Below are 13,574 nucleotides of genomic sequence, written 5' to 3' on the forward strand. Positions count from 1 at the left end.
GATTTTGAGTCATTATTGGCAATTTTTAATTCGTTTGAACAATTTCAATGATTTTGAACAGATTTTGTGTTTTTTGGAGCTTGTTCAGGGTTATTTGGGACTTCTTTTGGGTCATTTATGACAAGATCTAACAAATTTTGTACATATTTTAGTCATTTTGTACCATTTTTAACATGTTTTGGGAAATTTTGAGTAGTTTTGAGTCATTTTGAACTATTTTTAACTTATTTTACAAGTTATTTTGGACATATTTTGAGTCATTAATGGCATTTTTTAATTCAAGTTCAAGCATTTAATGAATGTAATATATAAAACGTATTTTGACTTATTTCACACTTTTTTGTTGACTACATAATTCCAGATGTGTTCATTCATAGTTCTGATGTCTTCAGTGAGAATCTACAGTGAAAATAATCATGAAAATAAAGAAAAAACATTAAATGAGAAGCTGTGTCCAAACTAAAGACTGCTGTGTAGATCCTTCAAAGTAGAATACTGAAAAAGACAACTGCTGCATGAAACCTGAGAGCAAAGTGATATTTATTCTAATGGCATGCAGCAAAAGGCACTGGAGAAAGTGGTCTCATTAGGAATGAATCACAGAAACTCACTTAGTTGCAGTCAGAACAGACAGTGGATCCTGGATATTTGATCTCATGTGACACAAACTGTCAGAAAGCTTAATAAGCATCAAAATAATCTCTCCGGTCATGACTTTAAGCCTGGGAAATGAAAAATGAACAGTATTATTTCCAGGCAAGTCTAGCCACCTTTGTAAATCACAATATGATAGTATTATATAGTATTAGAGTAGTTATTGTAGTTCTGTATACAACTATGAGTCACCAGATTCATAATTAATGCTCAGTGAACAGGCTGTTATTAGTGGCTGCACTGAGGGTAATTCACTTGTTAATTCCTGAACTGCTGTGAGACCACAGGTGTTGTGTGACTTGTAGATTTGCCGTTCAGCCTCCACGCCCTCACCTTCAGGACCGTCTAGAAATTCTGAGAACAGGAATCCACAGCCCCTACTGAAGGGTGTGACGGGCTGATATCATCTGCCAGATGAGATTACAGCGAGTGAGATTTCTTACAACGCACTTGTTACAATATTTCAGTGAAATGGATAGTGTTTTCCTAAAACCCTTTGAATATTTTTGCTACTGTGTTGTGAAGAAAGGCGCACATACCGAACGTTTCCTCACCTTAACACTCACACAGTCTGCAAACACAAACACTGCACCTCCTCCAATCCCTCAGGTTTATCACTAAGTTTGAACAGGCTGCTTTTCTTGCTCTCACAGCACAAGTGAGTTTATAAGTGCTATCCCGGTCAGATTCCAGAGAGTTACACGCCTGGAAATTCAAAAGTGCTGTGACATAACTCCCCGTTGTCATTTTAGCGAGGCAGAATAAACACGCCTGAGTCCACAGTGATCTCATTCTCTTGCAAAACAGCTTCTTTACTGATAAGCCCCATGCTGTTGGATCTGTTTATATACTGTAGGTGAAGGATATAAGGTAGATCCCTGAATGGTCCAGGTGTGGATCTTTGCTCAGTCCTGTCCGGTCTGATCCAGCAGGTCATCAGGGCCAGTGAGGGGCAGATATGGTTCATTCAGAATCATTATTTTATCTTCTTTTATGTGGACTGTGGTCTCCCTGCCATAGTTTGTAGCCGTGGATGTGGAATGCTCCTAAAATGCTGATGGTGACGTAGTGTTGTCCTTCTTTCTCTAATCTATAATCTGCTCTCTCATCCAAATATGCTACCAAGTTATCCTAAACAGAACCTTGTTCAGAACCCGGTCCTGCTGAGCAGGTTAAATTAACTGATTTATCTAGGTCCCAATTATCCTGACAGCTTCAGTAAAAAAGAAACTGGACTTCTCTTTTTGGTTCTTGGAGATGTTTCACCTCTCATCCCAAAGGTTCATTAAATAGTTGCTGATTAATTTTCCAATTTCATTTAGCAGAGGCTTTTATCCGAAGCAACGTACACTTGAGAGTAGATTCAACACCAGGCAGGTAGTCAGGAAGCACTAAGGACCTTGCTGAAGGGTCCTCACTGGACAACTGTGCCCTAAACAGAATTTGAACCACCAATCTCCTGTGCCAATGTCAAGGGTGTTAGTCACAGAGCTATCCAGCTGCTAAAATATAGCTGTATATTATAAATATTACAACTACAATTTCATTTAGCAGATGCTTTTATCCAAAGGGACGTACATCTGAGAGTAGATCCAACACCAGGCAGGTAGGCAGGGCAGCACTAAGGACCTGGCCTGAGGGTCCTCCCTGGACAACTGTGTCCTGACCGGAATTTGAACCACCTATTTTCTGCTCTTGTCTCTGTAATGAATCTAAAAGTGTGCTGACCATCATACTGCTGAACTGCAGAGCTGCACATCAGAAACTACAATGGGGTGATTTTGTTGCACCATCCTTCGATACATGACATTTTGCCAACGCTTTTAAGGGCCACCATACTGCAAACTGCAAACAATCAGATAGCTGTGGAAACCCTGCCTACACACCTTTCTGATATCAGTGATGGTTGCTGGAAATGTTCCTTTGTACCCATATGGAGATATTCCATTAAAAATCAGCCGTTTCCAGCTACAATAGTCATTTACCACATTAACAATGTCTACACTGGATTTATCATTCATTTAATGATATCTTCATTGAAAAAAAATGCTTTTCTTTCAAAAAAGGACATTTCTAAGTGACTCTAAACTTTTAAATAATAGTGTATTTTTTAAACAACATCAATAAAATCCATGACTGAATCGTCTGTCATACAAAGTGCCTCATTTCTATAACAGCCCTCAGCTCATGACATCTATTCAAAGTGATTTGGTAGGTTTTTGTGTTTGTCAGCTGGTTGAGCTTTTAGCAGGTCTATCCATCATAGGAAATGTAGAAATAAAAGGGTTTTTATCTATAAACAGCCATCATGTTGCAGCTGACAGTTCCAAGTACAGTAAAACGTATTTGCCTAAAGATGTTTGTGCAGGAAAAACTGGTTTATCATCGCAGGTGTGAAACAGTTGTCTGTGACAAATTAATTAATCTGTGGAAAGAGGTCATTGATTTAATGCACCAAGACACTGAAAGCAGCAAAATATAATCCAATCAAGACGAATGTGGAAAGCAAAAAAACAATGCCATATGATTCATCTCCATATGACATGACACTGAGTCATGTTCTTCATCTTGTCAGTAAAGAGGTAACTGCCGTGTATCTCTCATCCGTGTTCTGTACCACATGTGTTGTCATTTCTGTCACATTCACTTCTGATGTAGATCAAATCAACTGGACTGAGCCTCATATAACTGGACTGAGCAGGGAAATGTGTTTAGGTTTTTCATTTCAGCATTAAATGTTTTGTAATTACTGAGTCACAACAGCTCACGTCAACACAGGTTGACCTGACAGTGTGTGACGATGCCAGCTGAGTCAACAGATGTGAAGCCATCAACACGTTGGTTTGTACACAGAATAATATGGAGACATGCTTAAAGGAACATGAAAGGCAAACACGGAAATATCTGGGATAAATACAGAACTGGAAATTTGACTGTTATTATTGTAACCACTAGAGGCTAACCAGTTTCTTTTTAAATCTTTAATTTAGCCAGGGAACAGTGACTCAGCGTGGATATTTACAGTCACACAGTCCTCCACAGAGCTGCTCAGTGCATGCAAAGTTCTGCATGTTTAGTCGCTGAGAAACACTGAAGAGGTCCACCGTTTTGCCCAAAGGCACATGAACAGAATGAGGCCAGGCTGGGTCCCATTCGCTTTCATTATCTTCTCACACAGTGAAGACTTGATGTGTAAAGTAAACCACTGACTTGCAAACAAAAAGCTCACCTCCACCTCTCACTGTTTCTGTTTACCTCTATCTGCAAGTCTGCATGCATATTGCAGACTTGATGCAAGACTGAACTAGCTCTGTTCTCAGCCACAGCATTGAGATTTCACTTAGTGCCAGAGGGAGAAACATCAGCAGCTCCCTCACCGCTGCCTCTTTATGATTATTGACCACTGAGGGGTCAAACTACTGCTGGGGCCAACAGGAAGCCTCCAGGAGTCACCAGCTTCATTTTCACTTCACCAGTCAAAAGTTTGGACCCACCTTCTCATTCAATGATTTATATTTAATTATTTTATATGTTGTAGATTACTACTGAAGACATCAGAACTATAAAAGAATACTTATGGAGTTATGATGTAAGATGTGTTAATCTTCAGTATTAGTCTACAATGTAGAAAATTATACAAATAAATAAAAAGCATTGAATGAGAAGGTGTGTCCAGACTTTTGACTGATAACGTCCACGGTGTGGGACCATGTATGAGAAGATATTTTGCATTTCTTTTATACAGCTACATGGACTGTGTTGATCATTTCTGATTAAATGTAGACTGTGGTCAGTGTCAGTGCTTGTTAGTTTATTTAAAACTATGATGTTGTAGTTATATGAAAAGCTCCATAAGGACAATATAGAGAAGCTTAAGTTTGAATCATATCACAGATGGAAGAATTCCACATAAATAGTAATAAACTTGCTTTGTCTTACATGTTGCTGCTGAAGCTGTCCAGTTCATCAGGGAAGAACACCTCTCCTCCTCCTTCTCCTTTCTTGGATTTCTTCCGTTTTAGTTTGAACAGTTTGAGCCGCTTTGGCTTTTTTTCTTTCGGGGAAGCGGGTAGGAGCTCCGCGGGGAGAGCGGCGTTGTCTCCCGGGCTGAGCGGCAGGGAGCTCCCCGGAGGACTCCCCGCTCCTCTGCTGCTGCTCGCATCTTTCAGGCTCCCCGACTGTCTCTGCTCCTTGTTCTCCTTATCAAGGGATTTGATTTTAAACAAGCCCTTGACTTTCAGCGTGCCGGACTTACTCATGGTGTCTGGAGAGGGAAGTGTTGTGCAGAGAGCAGGAGGAGAGCTGCGCGTCTGGAAGCAGCATGAGGAGGATTCACCGGGACAACCTGCAGAGCTGGTTCCTGCAAGGAGCTGGACCTGCCCACAGCAGCACCTCCATCTGCTCAGTTACACCAACACCTGCCTGTCAGCTTTACAAATTAAATCGCCAGCTTCTATCCGTGGGGTCAGTTTGACTCCAATAATTCAAACCTCTAGAAAACAAGTCCTCAAGTTTATGTGTCAGTTTCTTTATGTCTGTTTGTTGACTACCTAAATAGCCTTAAATAATAAAAAGAAAAGAAAAGAAAAAACCGCCCATTCCCCTCATACATCCACAATACCTGGTAAACAACCATGGAGAAGTTTGCGGATCATCGTAAAATCTCACTGACCGTCACAAAATTGGAAAGAGTTATCTTTTTGGTGTTTTAATGGCTTTATATTATTTCAAATTACATACTTTTGTTCTTTATAACATTTGGAATGGAAAACATTTTCTGTTATCAAGAATATCAACATGTTCGGAGTCAATTTGACCCCAGGAAAAACAAGCACAATTTCAAAAAGTTTAAGTTAAAAAAAAAGTTAAATATGAAGCAAGAAAAAAGATGTCAATCATGTATTTAGAGATGTTAAACAATGAATAGAGTCAAATTGATCCCAAAGATAATAGGAGGGTTAATAGTGCATGTGTAGGTCAAGACCCTAGCCACACCAGAAATTACATGTTAACTAAAATAATAATAATAATAATGATCGTGATAATAATAACTGATATTTATACCACTCCAAAACTCCAAACTTTCACAAAGTGCCTTGAGCTGATGGCAAAAGTACCTCTAGATCTACACTACCGTTCAAAGATTTGGGATATCATCCAGGCAATTTCATGTTTTCCATGAAAACTCACACTTTTATCCATGTGCCAACATAACTGCACAAGGTAAAAACAGGCAAAAAGTGAGTGCATCAGTGGGTAAAGAGAAGTGTTACGAGAGGTACGAGGCACTCCAAGTACCTAAAAGTCCTTTATTGACTCATGGACAACAGTTTACGAGCGTTTCTGCCACCTCAGGGCCTTCGTCAGAACATAGTCTGATCAGATCCTGATTATGAAGGCCCTGAGGTGGCTGAAACGCGTAAACTGCTGTCCATGAGTCAATACAGGACTTTCTGGTACTTGTGGTACTTGGAGTGCCTCGGACCTCTCTTCTTTTTGCTATAACTGTACAAGGGTTTTCTAATCATCAATGAGCCTTTCAACACCATTAGCTAACACAATGCACCATTAGAACACAGGAGTGATGGTTGCTGGAAATGTTCCTCTGTACCCCTATGGAGATATTCCAGTAAAAATCAGCCGTTTACAGCTAGAATAGTCATTTACCACATTAACTATGTCTACACTGAATATATCATTCATTTAAAGCTATCTTCATTGAGATAAAATGCTTTTCTTTCAAAAATAAGGATATTTCTAAGCAACCCAAAACTTGTAAACAGTAGTGTAAGTCTACCGGTTAACAATGTAAGAGCTAGATTCTCAGTAAAGGAGTTCTTTAGGCACATCCATTTAAGAGACTGGACACTGTAAAGTTACTTATTTAGTAATTGAAATATTTGGGGGTGATTTTTGCTAGTTATCTGACCAACTGATCACCTGAAATGTTTTGATTTTACATATGTATTTTACTTAGAACTTTACACCAAGGTTAGAGACTCCTAAAACTCAAACATTACCACACATAGAATGTTCACTATCTTTAAAACATGCAGTGAAATTTTTTTTTTTTTTTTTTTATGTGCTTCTGAAGGGTAGGGAGTATGAGCTGTAGGCACAAAAGGTTGACATCTTAAAGCAGGAAGTTAGACATGGTTGAACAGACCTGGGCCACAGGCGATGGGTTACCAGCAGAGTCTGTTCTGTACGTCACACACCGTTTCTTTTCATGTCCCCAAGTACAGACTCTGTAGGACCGCTTATGGTTTCAGCGGTACACCAATAATGTGCCATAATTGTTCTCAGTTTCGCTGTTGTGACCCAAGTGGTTTAGTTTGGCATCTGACAATGTATTTGTACACTTATTAAAGGAAACATTTATTGATTGATTTATTGAGTGTAAATACTGACAGACCAGTTTATTAGACACTCCTGCATTAGAACATTTAAGATTTATCACACATTTCATTGCAGTATTCAGTTTATTAATATAACTTCTGCATGTATATGACATTTAAATGACTGACTTTAGTTACTTTATGTTAAAGATGAAACCATTCTACCCTTAGCAGCCTCTCACAAGATTCTCAATCTCAACACAATCTCAACACAGTCACAAATTTTAGAACACCCCAATGTTTCCAGCTTTTTAACTGACACTTCCTACTACAACCACTATGAAGCTGCGATTGGGTCTTCTGGTTCTGTTGTGGGTTTGGGTCTTCCAGACTTCTTCCTGTCAGAGTTTCCTCCAGTTTCTGAGCCCTCTGATGGTGAAGAAACTGGACTCACTGACACCTGGACCTTCTCCACAGTTTCTCTGTAGGAAAGACCTACATTTTTAAGTGTTCTGATGGTCTGTCTGTCTTCTATTGTTAATTGCCTTTTCCTCGCCATTTTTATATCAATTCACTACTTTCTGCAGAACAGTACTGTTCTAATAATGTTCTGGAGGGTTCCATGATGTGTTCCAACACGACTTTATGCAGACAGAGGGGGTTGGAAGGAATCTAGAAAAGTTGGGACTCCTGTAGGATTTGGTAGCTCCAACTTTCAAGGATTTATCAACCTCCATTGTTGCAGAACAGCTTTAAGTTGTTATCCTATTTCTGTTCCCTGAAAAAGGCCTTTTAGTATAATTCTGAAATGTACGTTATTTTTCAGTTTTGGGTAACCTGACCTTTTTTTAACCTCTGGCAGTTCATCACTTACCTTTGTAACATTTCAAGCTGTTCATTGGACTTAAACTACTTGAAATAAAAAACAGAAAAACTGGAACAATTAAGATGTTGTTCAACTTTTGACCAGAAGCATACTTTAATATGTAATGTTACCATTTAGTTTTACCTCATTGTTCTCTTTTAATTACCTCTTTACATGCTGTGTGAACATAATGTGGGTGTGAATACTCAGCATTCAGAACTATCAGGTATGCTGAAAATTCAAGTTTTCTCCATCAGCTTGAAGGTTCTGTAGAATGTTTTTTTTACAAAGTTGTATACAATTTGCTAATTGTTACTGTGATAATTATTTTAATTTCATACGTGAGGTCCAAAAGATACTTGCTTCCATAAGTCAAAGCTCATCTCGGATGATTTTTTCCTCTTGAAAATAGGCTGAGCCAGCATTCTTTCCATATGAATTATGAACAGTTGTCAGTAAAACACACTATTCCCAAGCCACACTTCATCTAGAACCAGCAAAATAACAGCTCTATCTGCTGGCCATTTTGAGGAAAAGCATGAACGGTCTGCACAGTTGAAAGGTTACAATATCCTGTATATTTACTTCTCAAATGAAGATGATTGAAAAATGAAAACAAAAGGCAGAGCAAGTCATACCAAAACTAAAACAGGGTTTGAGGTTAGAAGAGAAGGTTGTCTGAGGCTTCAGAGGCAGTCAAACTGAGGAAGAGAAGCAAACTTTGGCTTCGAAGTTTCTAAAATGTTGTATTGAATTGAAAAGATGATATGAAAATGATTTTCTGTGTCTTAAAGTCAGATTTGTTTTCATCACATCGTCTAAAACGCATCCTTTGTTTAAACATGACCTCTGAGGGGGCGGCTGTTGAGAATCTAAACCACCAGGGCTGAAGTAGGCAATCTTGAGGTAAATCAAAGAAGACTTTGGTAGGCAAAAGAAAGTTTCAAAGTGAGCATGCAGGGATCTTCCCCCATACGCTCAGTGATACAGAAGATACAAAGTGTTGCTAGAAGCATCAGATAAGGAGGATCTGCTTATGGGCGAAGCGACAGATGAGTCTGAGATCAAAAGCAGGAAGATCAGTGTACTTTACTCACAGTTACAGAGCCTGTGAGAGTGACAATGTGGTTTTGGCTTTAGCTTCTTCTTTTGATTTTTTTTTTGAGCGCAGTAGTTGTGAGATAAAGTCCTCACACACCTGAACTCTTTCTTCACAAGCAGCTCTCACACCGGTGAAGTTCTGCTACCTGGAAGGAAACATTCATTCACACTGACAAGATAAAACCTCGTTCTGCAAGGTAAGTATGTTCTGAGCACAAAATATGAGATCTATTTTCAATTTCAACTTAAATAATTTATGAATATTGATTGGTTTGATCATGTGTAAAATCAGGACTCAGAGTCAGGATTAATTTTTGAGTTGTAAATTCTTATAGAGGGTGGGGACATATCCATTTATGTGTCGTTTTCTTCACCCCATTCTGAAATGAACTTGAGAAATAATGTAGTCTGAGTCCTGAATTTTGTATCCTAATTGATGTGTACATCTGGTCTACAAACCAGTTATTTGACAGTGAAAATTTGTTTAAAAAAAACAAACAAAAAAGGGATATTCCACCAACCATTAAACCCTTGTTATTCACCCAAAGAGGCATATTTTTTTGGTGCCAGTCAGAGGTATACTTTATGTAATTTAGAACAAACAAATGTCAATATTTGAACATACATGATGGTGAAACTAGCATTTAATCCCTCCTTTAAAGTAATTCATACCCAGTGATTTGAAAAATGGTTTTCCCAGTTCAGCATCGATGTCCATGTTGTTAACCAGTGCTGACATCAGTACACCACATATTTCTACCAAATTTACCAAAAATATTCAGTGTTCAAATATTGGCCATAAATGCAAAAGGCATTTTTTTTTCTCATAAAATTTGCCTCTGACTGAGACCATACTCTATCAAAAGACAAAAAATTCTGCCCCTTTGGATGAAAAATAAAGATTTAATGGTTGGTGGATTATCTGTAGAGAAATAAAGACATGGACAGTTTTTGACAAAAATTTTATATTTACCTAGTTTGTATTATCTTATCAGAGCAGGGTTGTACCTCTGAAGACCAGCTGTACAGATCAATAAGCATGCAAAATTCAGGACTCTAGCTACATTATTTCTAAAGTTACACGACCGTTCAAAAGTTTAGGGTCAACCAGACAATTTTCATGGAAACTCCCACTTTTATTCATGTGCTAACATAACTGTACAAGGGTTTTCTAATCATCAATGAGCCTTTCAGCACCATTAGCTAACACAATGTAGCATTAGAACACAGGAGTGATGGTTGCTGGAAATGTTCCTCTGTACCCCTATGGAGATATTCCATTAAAAATCAGCCGTTGCCAGCTAGAATAGTCATTTACCACATTAACAGTGTCTACACTGGATTTATCATTCATTTAATGTCATCTTCATTGGAGAAAAAATGCTTTTCTTTCCAAAATAAGGGCATTTCTAAGTGACCTCAACCTTTCGAACAGTAGTGTACATCACTTCAAACACTGATCCACAGATTGGAGTGAAGAAAACGGCACAAAAAACTGACATGACCCCAAACTTTGTAAGAATTTTAAAGTCAAAAGCTAAGGTTTCCTGTGACCCCAGATTTTACATGTGATAACTACAAAAAAATTACTAACAAATCCGACAGATAAGAAATGGTCAGGTGTGAAGTTTCTTTAAAAATGGTGACCTGATGTGAAATGACCTGTATGCATTATTCATTGTGTAGTTTTAAGTGTGTTACACTACGAAATTGTTTTTTTCCCATCAGTTGGAAGGCTAGAAGCTCAGTTTTAAAGTTTAAATGATCGGTTTTAAACCTTTAACATGAGTGATCACCTTTAAAGGTTTAGAAGTGTTAAATAAAATGACACAGACTGGTAGTTCTGTAAAACATGGGGACATATTTATAAAGCACCCAAAGTTCTCAAACTGTGTTTCAAAAGAGAAGGCCTGTCCCTTTCCTGTTATGCTATCTTCCCCAACACATATTTGCAAAACCTAATACCTTCCTCATCGACAAGTGCTATTGTATTACACTGCATGTCACTGTAGGGATTGGTGAGAAGTGAAAGTGCTGAAATAAGAGATGTATCTTGTTTTTTTTTGTTGTTTTTTTCATCCAGCAGGTTTTTGAAGAAGTTGAAGCTCGTGTTACCATTTACATAAATAACAAAGCATGTCTTTACTACTGTGCTCTGCATCAGGGGTGTAACTTTACATCAGTCAAACATAATGTGCATGCACACTGGAAGAAGAAGTCAATTTTTAGTGAATTTGTTGGTGTTTGCTGAGTACATTTCTGTCAGTGACCCTCCTACACGTGTTCTGCTTCTCACTGATACATCTGAGATCCTCACTGATAAGGATCATATCATTTTTTGAGATCAGACAAAGCACAAAGTGCAGCCACCTGCAGCCTCCCTCAGCGTGCATTTACTCACAGTCTGATGGGGCTGAAATTAGGTCATTCACAAACCGAGCAGGAGATGAACTAGAACACTGACGTTTATCCTGTAAACAGACGGAAAGCTGTGATCAGAATCTTACTCAGTCTACGCACGGAGCAGCTCGATATTTTTAATCTTTTATTTAGATAATTAGAAGGTTAACAAACTTTTCAAATGTTTGCACTGCGTTATATCATATATTATAAGCTGCTTCTGTGTTTTGTTAGATACTTTTTTCTATCTTATTGTGTAAATTAAATAGAACTTTCAGACAAACGTAGTGGAGTGAAAAGGACATTAGCAGTTTCCTCTGAAATGTACTGTGATATATAAGATCAATTGCCTTATGACATAATAATAGCACCATTTTTTGTTTTTCGTTATAGATCATTTTTGCAAACATCTTCTGTTCATTGTTAATGACTGTCTTTTCTTCTCCAGGTTTAAAACATGCCGTCATTCACTCCAGACAGTAACTACAGTATAGACGATTACATAAACGATCCTGATGATGAGCCCTGCAGCCTGGACCTCCACCCTGTGGGCGTCACCACCAAAACATACATCTACTCCATCATCTGTGCCTTCGGCCTGATGGGCAACGCTCTCATTATGATCACCTACATGTTCTATAAGAGAACCAAGACGATGACAGACGTCTATCTCTTCAATGTGGCTGTGGCAGACCTGATTTTTGTGGTGGCTCTGCCATTTATCATATACAATGAGCAGTACAGCTGGTTAATGGGCCCTGTGGCCTGTAAGATTCTGGGGTCCGCCTACAGCATTAACCTCTACAGCAGCATGCTGCTGCTGGCCTGCATTAGCGGCGACCGTTATGTTGCCATCGTCCAGGCTAGACGTTCCTTTGGGGCTCGCTCACGTGCTATGATCTACAGCCGCCTAATCTGCTCAGCCGTGTGGGGGTTTGCAGTGGCTTTGACTCTGCCCACACTCATTTACACCAAGCGCTATGATGAGCCTGTTCTCGGAGCTCAGAATGTCACTGTGATGTGTCATCTGCATTTCACTGAGGACGACACAGCAAAGGTGATGAAGGTGCTGCTGCCAAGTCTTCAAATGGCCATTGGCTTCCTGTTGCCTTTGATCATGATGGTGCTGTGCTACTCCAGCATCATGTGCACCCTGCAGAGAGCACAGAGCAGCCAGAGGCACAAGGCCATCCGTGTGGTTTTGGCCGTCGTCGTGGTTTTCATCGTATGCCATCTTCCCTACAACGTGGCTTTGTTGAACCACACCCTGGATCTTTTTAAGCAGAGGAGCTGTCAGGCAGAAAAGATGAAGCTTAGAGTCCTGGCCATTTCCAGAAGCATAGCCTACCTCCACTGCTGCCTCAACCCCGTCCTCTACGCCTTCGTTGGAGTCAAGTTCAGGAGCCACTTCAGACAAATAATGGTGGACCTATGGTGTTTCAGCAAGAAGTACATCTACTCTGCCCGATCGTCTCATGGGACATCCGATTTCTGTGTTTCAGGCTTAAAGTCCTCAGATGGCTCCAACAACATGTCATCGTTCAGTGCGTGACCTGCAGCCATTCAGGCTTTCATCTAACCCGAGCTGCGATTTCACTGCAACTATACAGAGAAAGAGATGAAAGCGTCTGTGTAAAATGTAAAAAGGTTTTTAAATGAAAGAAATAGCTGTAAATGTAGCTTATACGAAATCACGTTAGTTACCTTCAATATAGCATAGAATGTAACTGTCTTTTACAGTAGGCTAATATTCTAACTGATCGTCACTGACATGATAGAAAACTGAGCTAGATACAGACATTTTTACAAATGTTTTATTATTGTGTTGGTGTCACCATCATGCCAGCCTATTGTTTTCTTGTTTCTTCTTGCTGTGCATAAATGCTGAATAAGTCTGTTCATTTTTAAAAGTTTTACGATTTTGTATTTTGTGCAACTGCTGGTAATGTTTTCTTGCACTGTCTGAATAAACATTTTATCTGAAAAAGTGTATTTTTTTTATTTTTAATGAAAAATGTACCTAAATTAGCAATTTCCTGGCATTAGTGGTAAGGGAATTTGAGACCTGTGCCTCACATTGATAAGGTCTAGTGATTATTACACACTTAGATAGATTAGATAATAGATTTTATGTCTGGTGATGAGATATTTGAACCAGATTGTAAAAAGTTTCATTTGTAGCTAATGTACATTTTAGTAGTCAGCACTAATCACCA

The 13,574-nt window shown here is 38.9% G+C and overlaps 2 protein-coding genes across 3 annotated transcripts in view; one reads left to right on the plus strand and one right to left on the minus strand.

The window, feature by feature from the left end:
* crybg1a (crystallin beta-gamma domain containing 1a) overlaps window positions 1–4,989 on the minus strand; it is a 61,073-nt gene extending 56,084 nt beyond the window's left edge. The window contains exon 1 of one of the 2 annotated variants that reach the window (XR_007945488.1): window positions 4,594–4,989. The gene's annotated coding sequence lies outside the window, so the exon portion shown is untranslated. The remainder of the gene's footprint in view (window positions 1–4,593) is intronic. The other variant, XM_022194860.2, reaches the window with a different exon arrangement.
* Window positions 4,990–11,815: 6,826 nt separating this feature from the next.
* ccr6b (chemokine (C-C motif) receptor 6b) lies at window positions 11,816–13,187 on the plus strand. Its single transcript, XM_022194854.2, has one exon. It carries the CDS (start codon window positions 11,816–11,818, stop codon window positions 12,908–12,910), a length of 1,095 nt encoding a protein of 364 aa, XP_022050546.1. The 3' UTR covers window positions 12,911–13,187.
* Window positions 13,188–13,574: the final 387 nt, after the last annotated feature.

The sequence above is a fragment of the Acanthochromis polyacanthus genome, chromosome 1 (genome assembly GCF_021347895.1).
Source record: "Acanthochromis polyacanthus isolate Apoly-LR-REF ecotype Palm Island chromosome 1, KAUST_Apoly_ChrSc, whole genome shotgun sequence".
Classification (NCBI taxonomy): domain Eukaryota; kingdom Metazoa; phylum Chordata; class Actinopteri; family Pomacentridae; genus Acanthochromis; species Acanthochromis polyacanthus.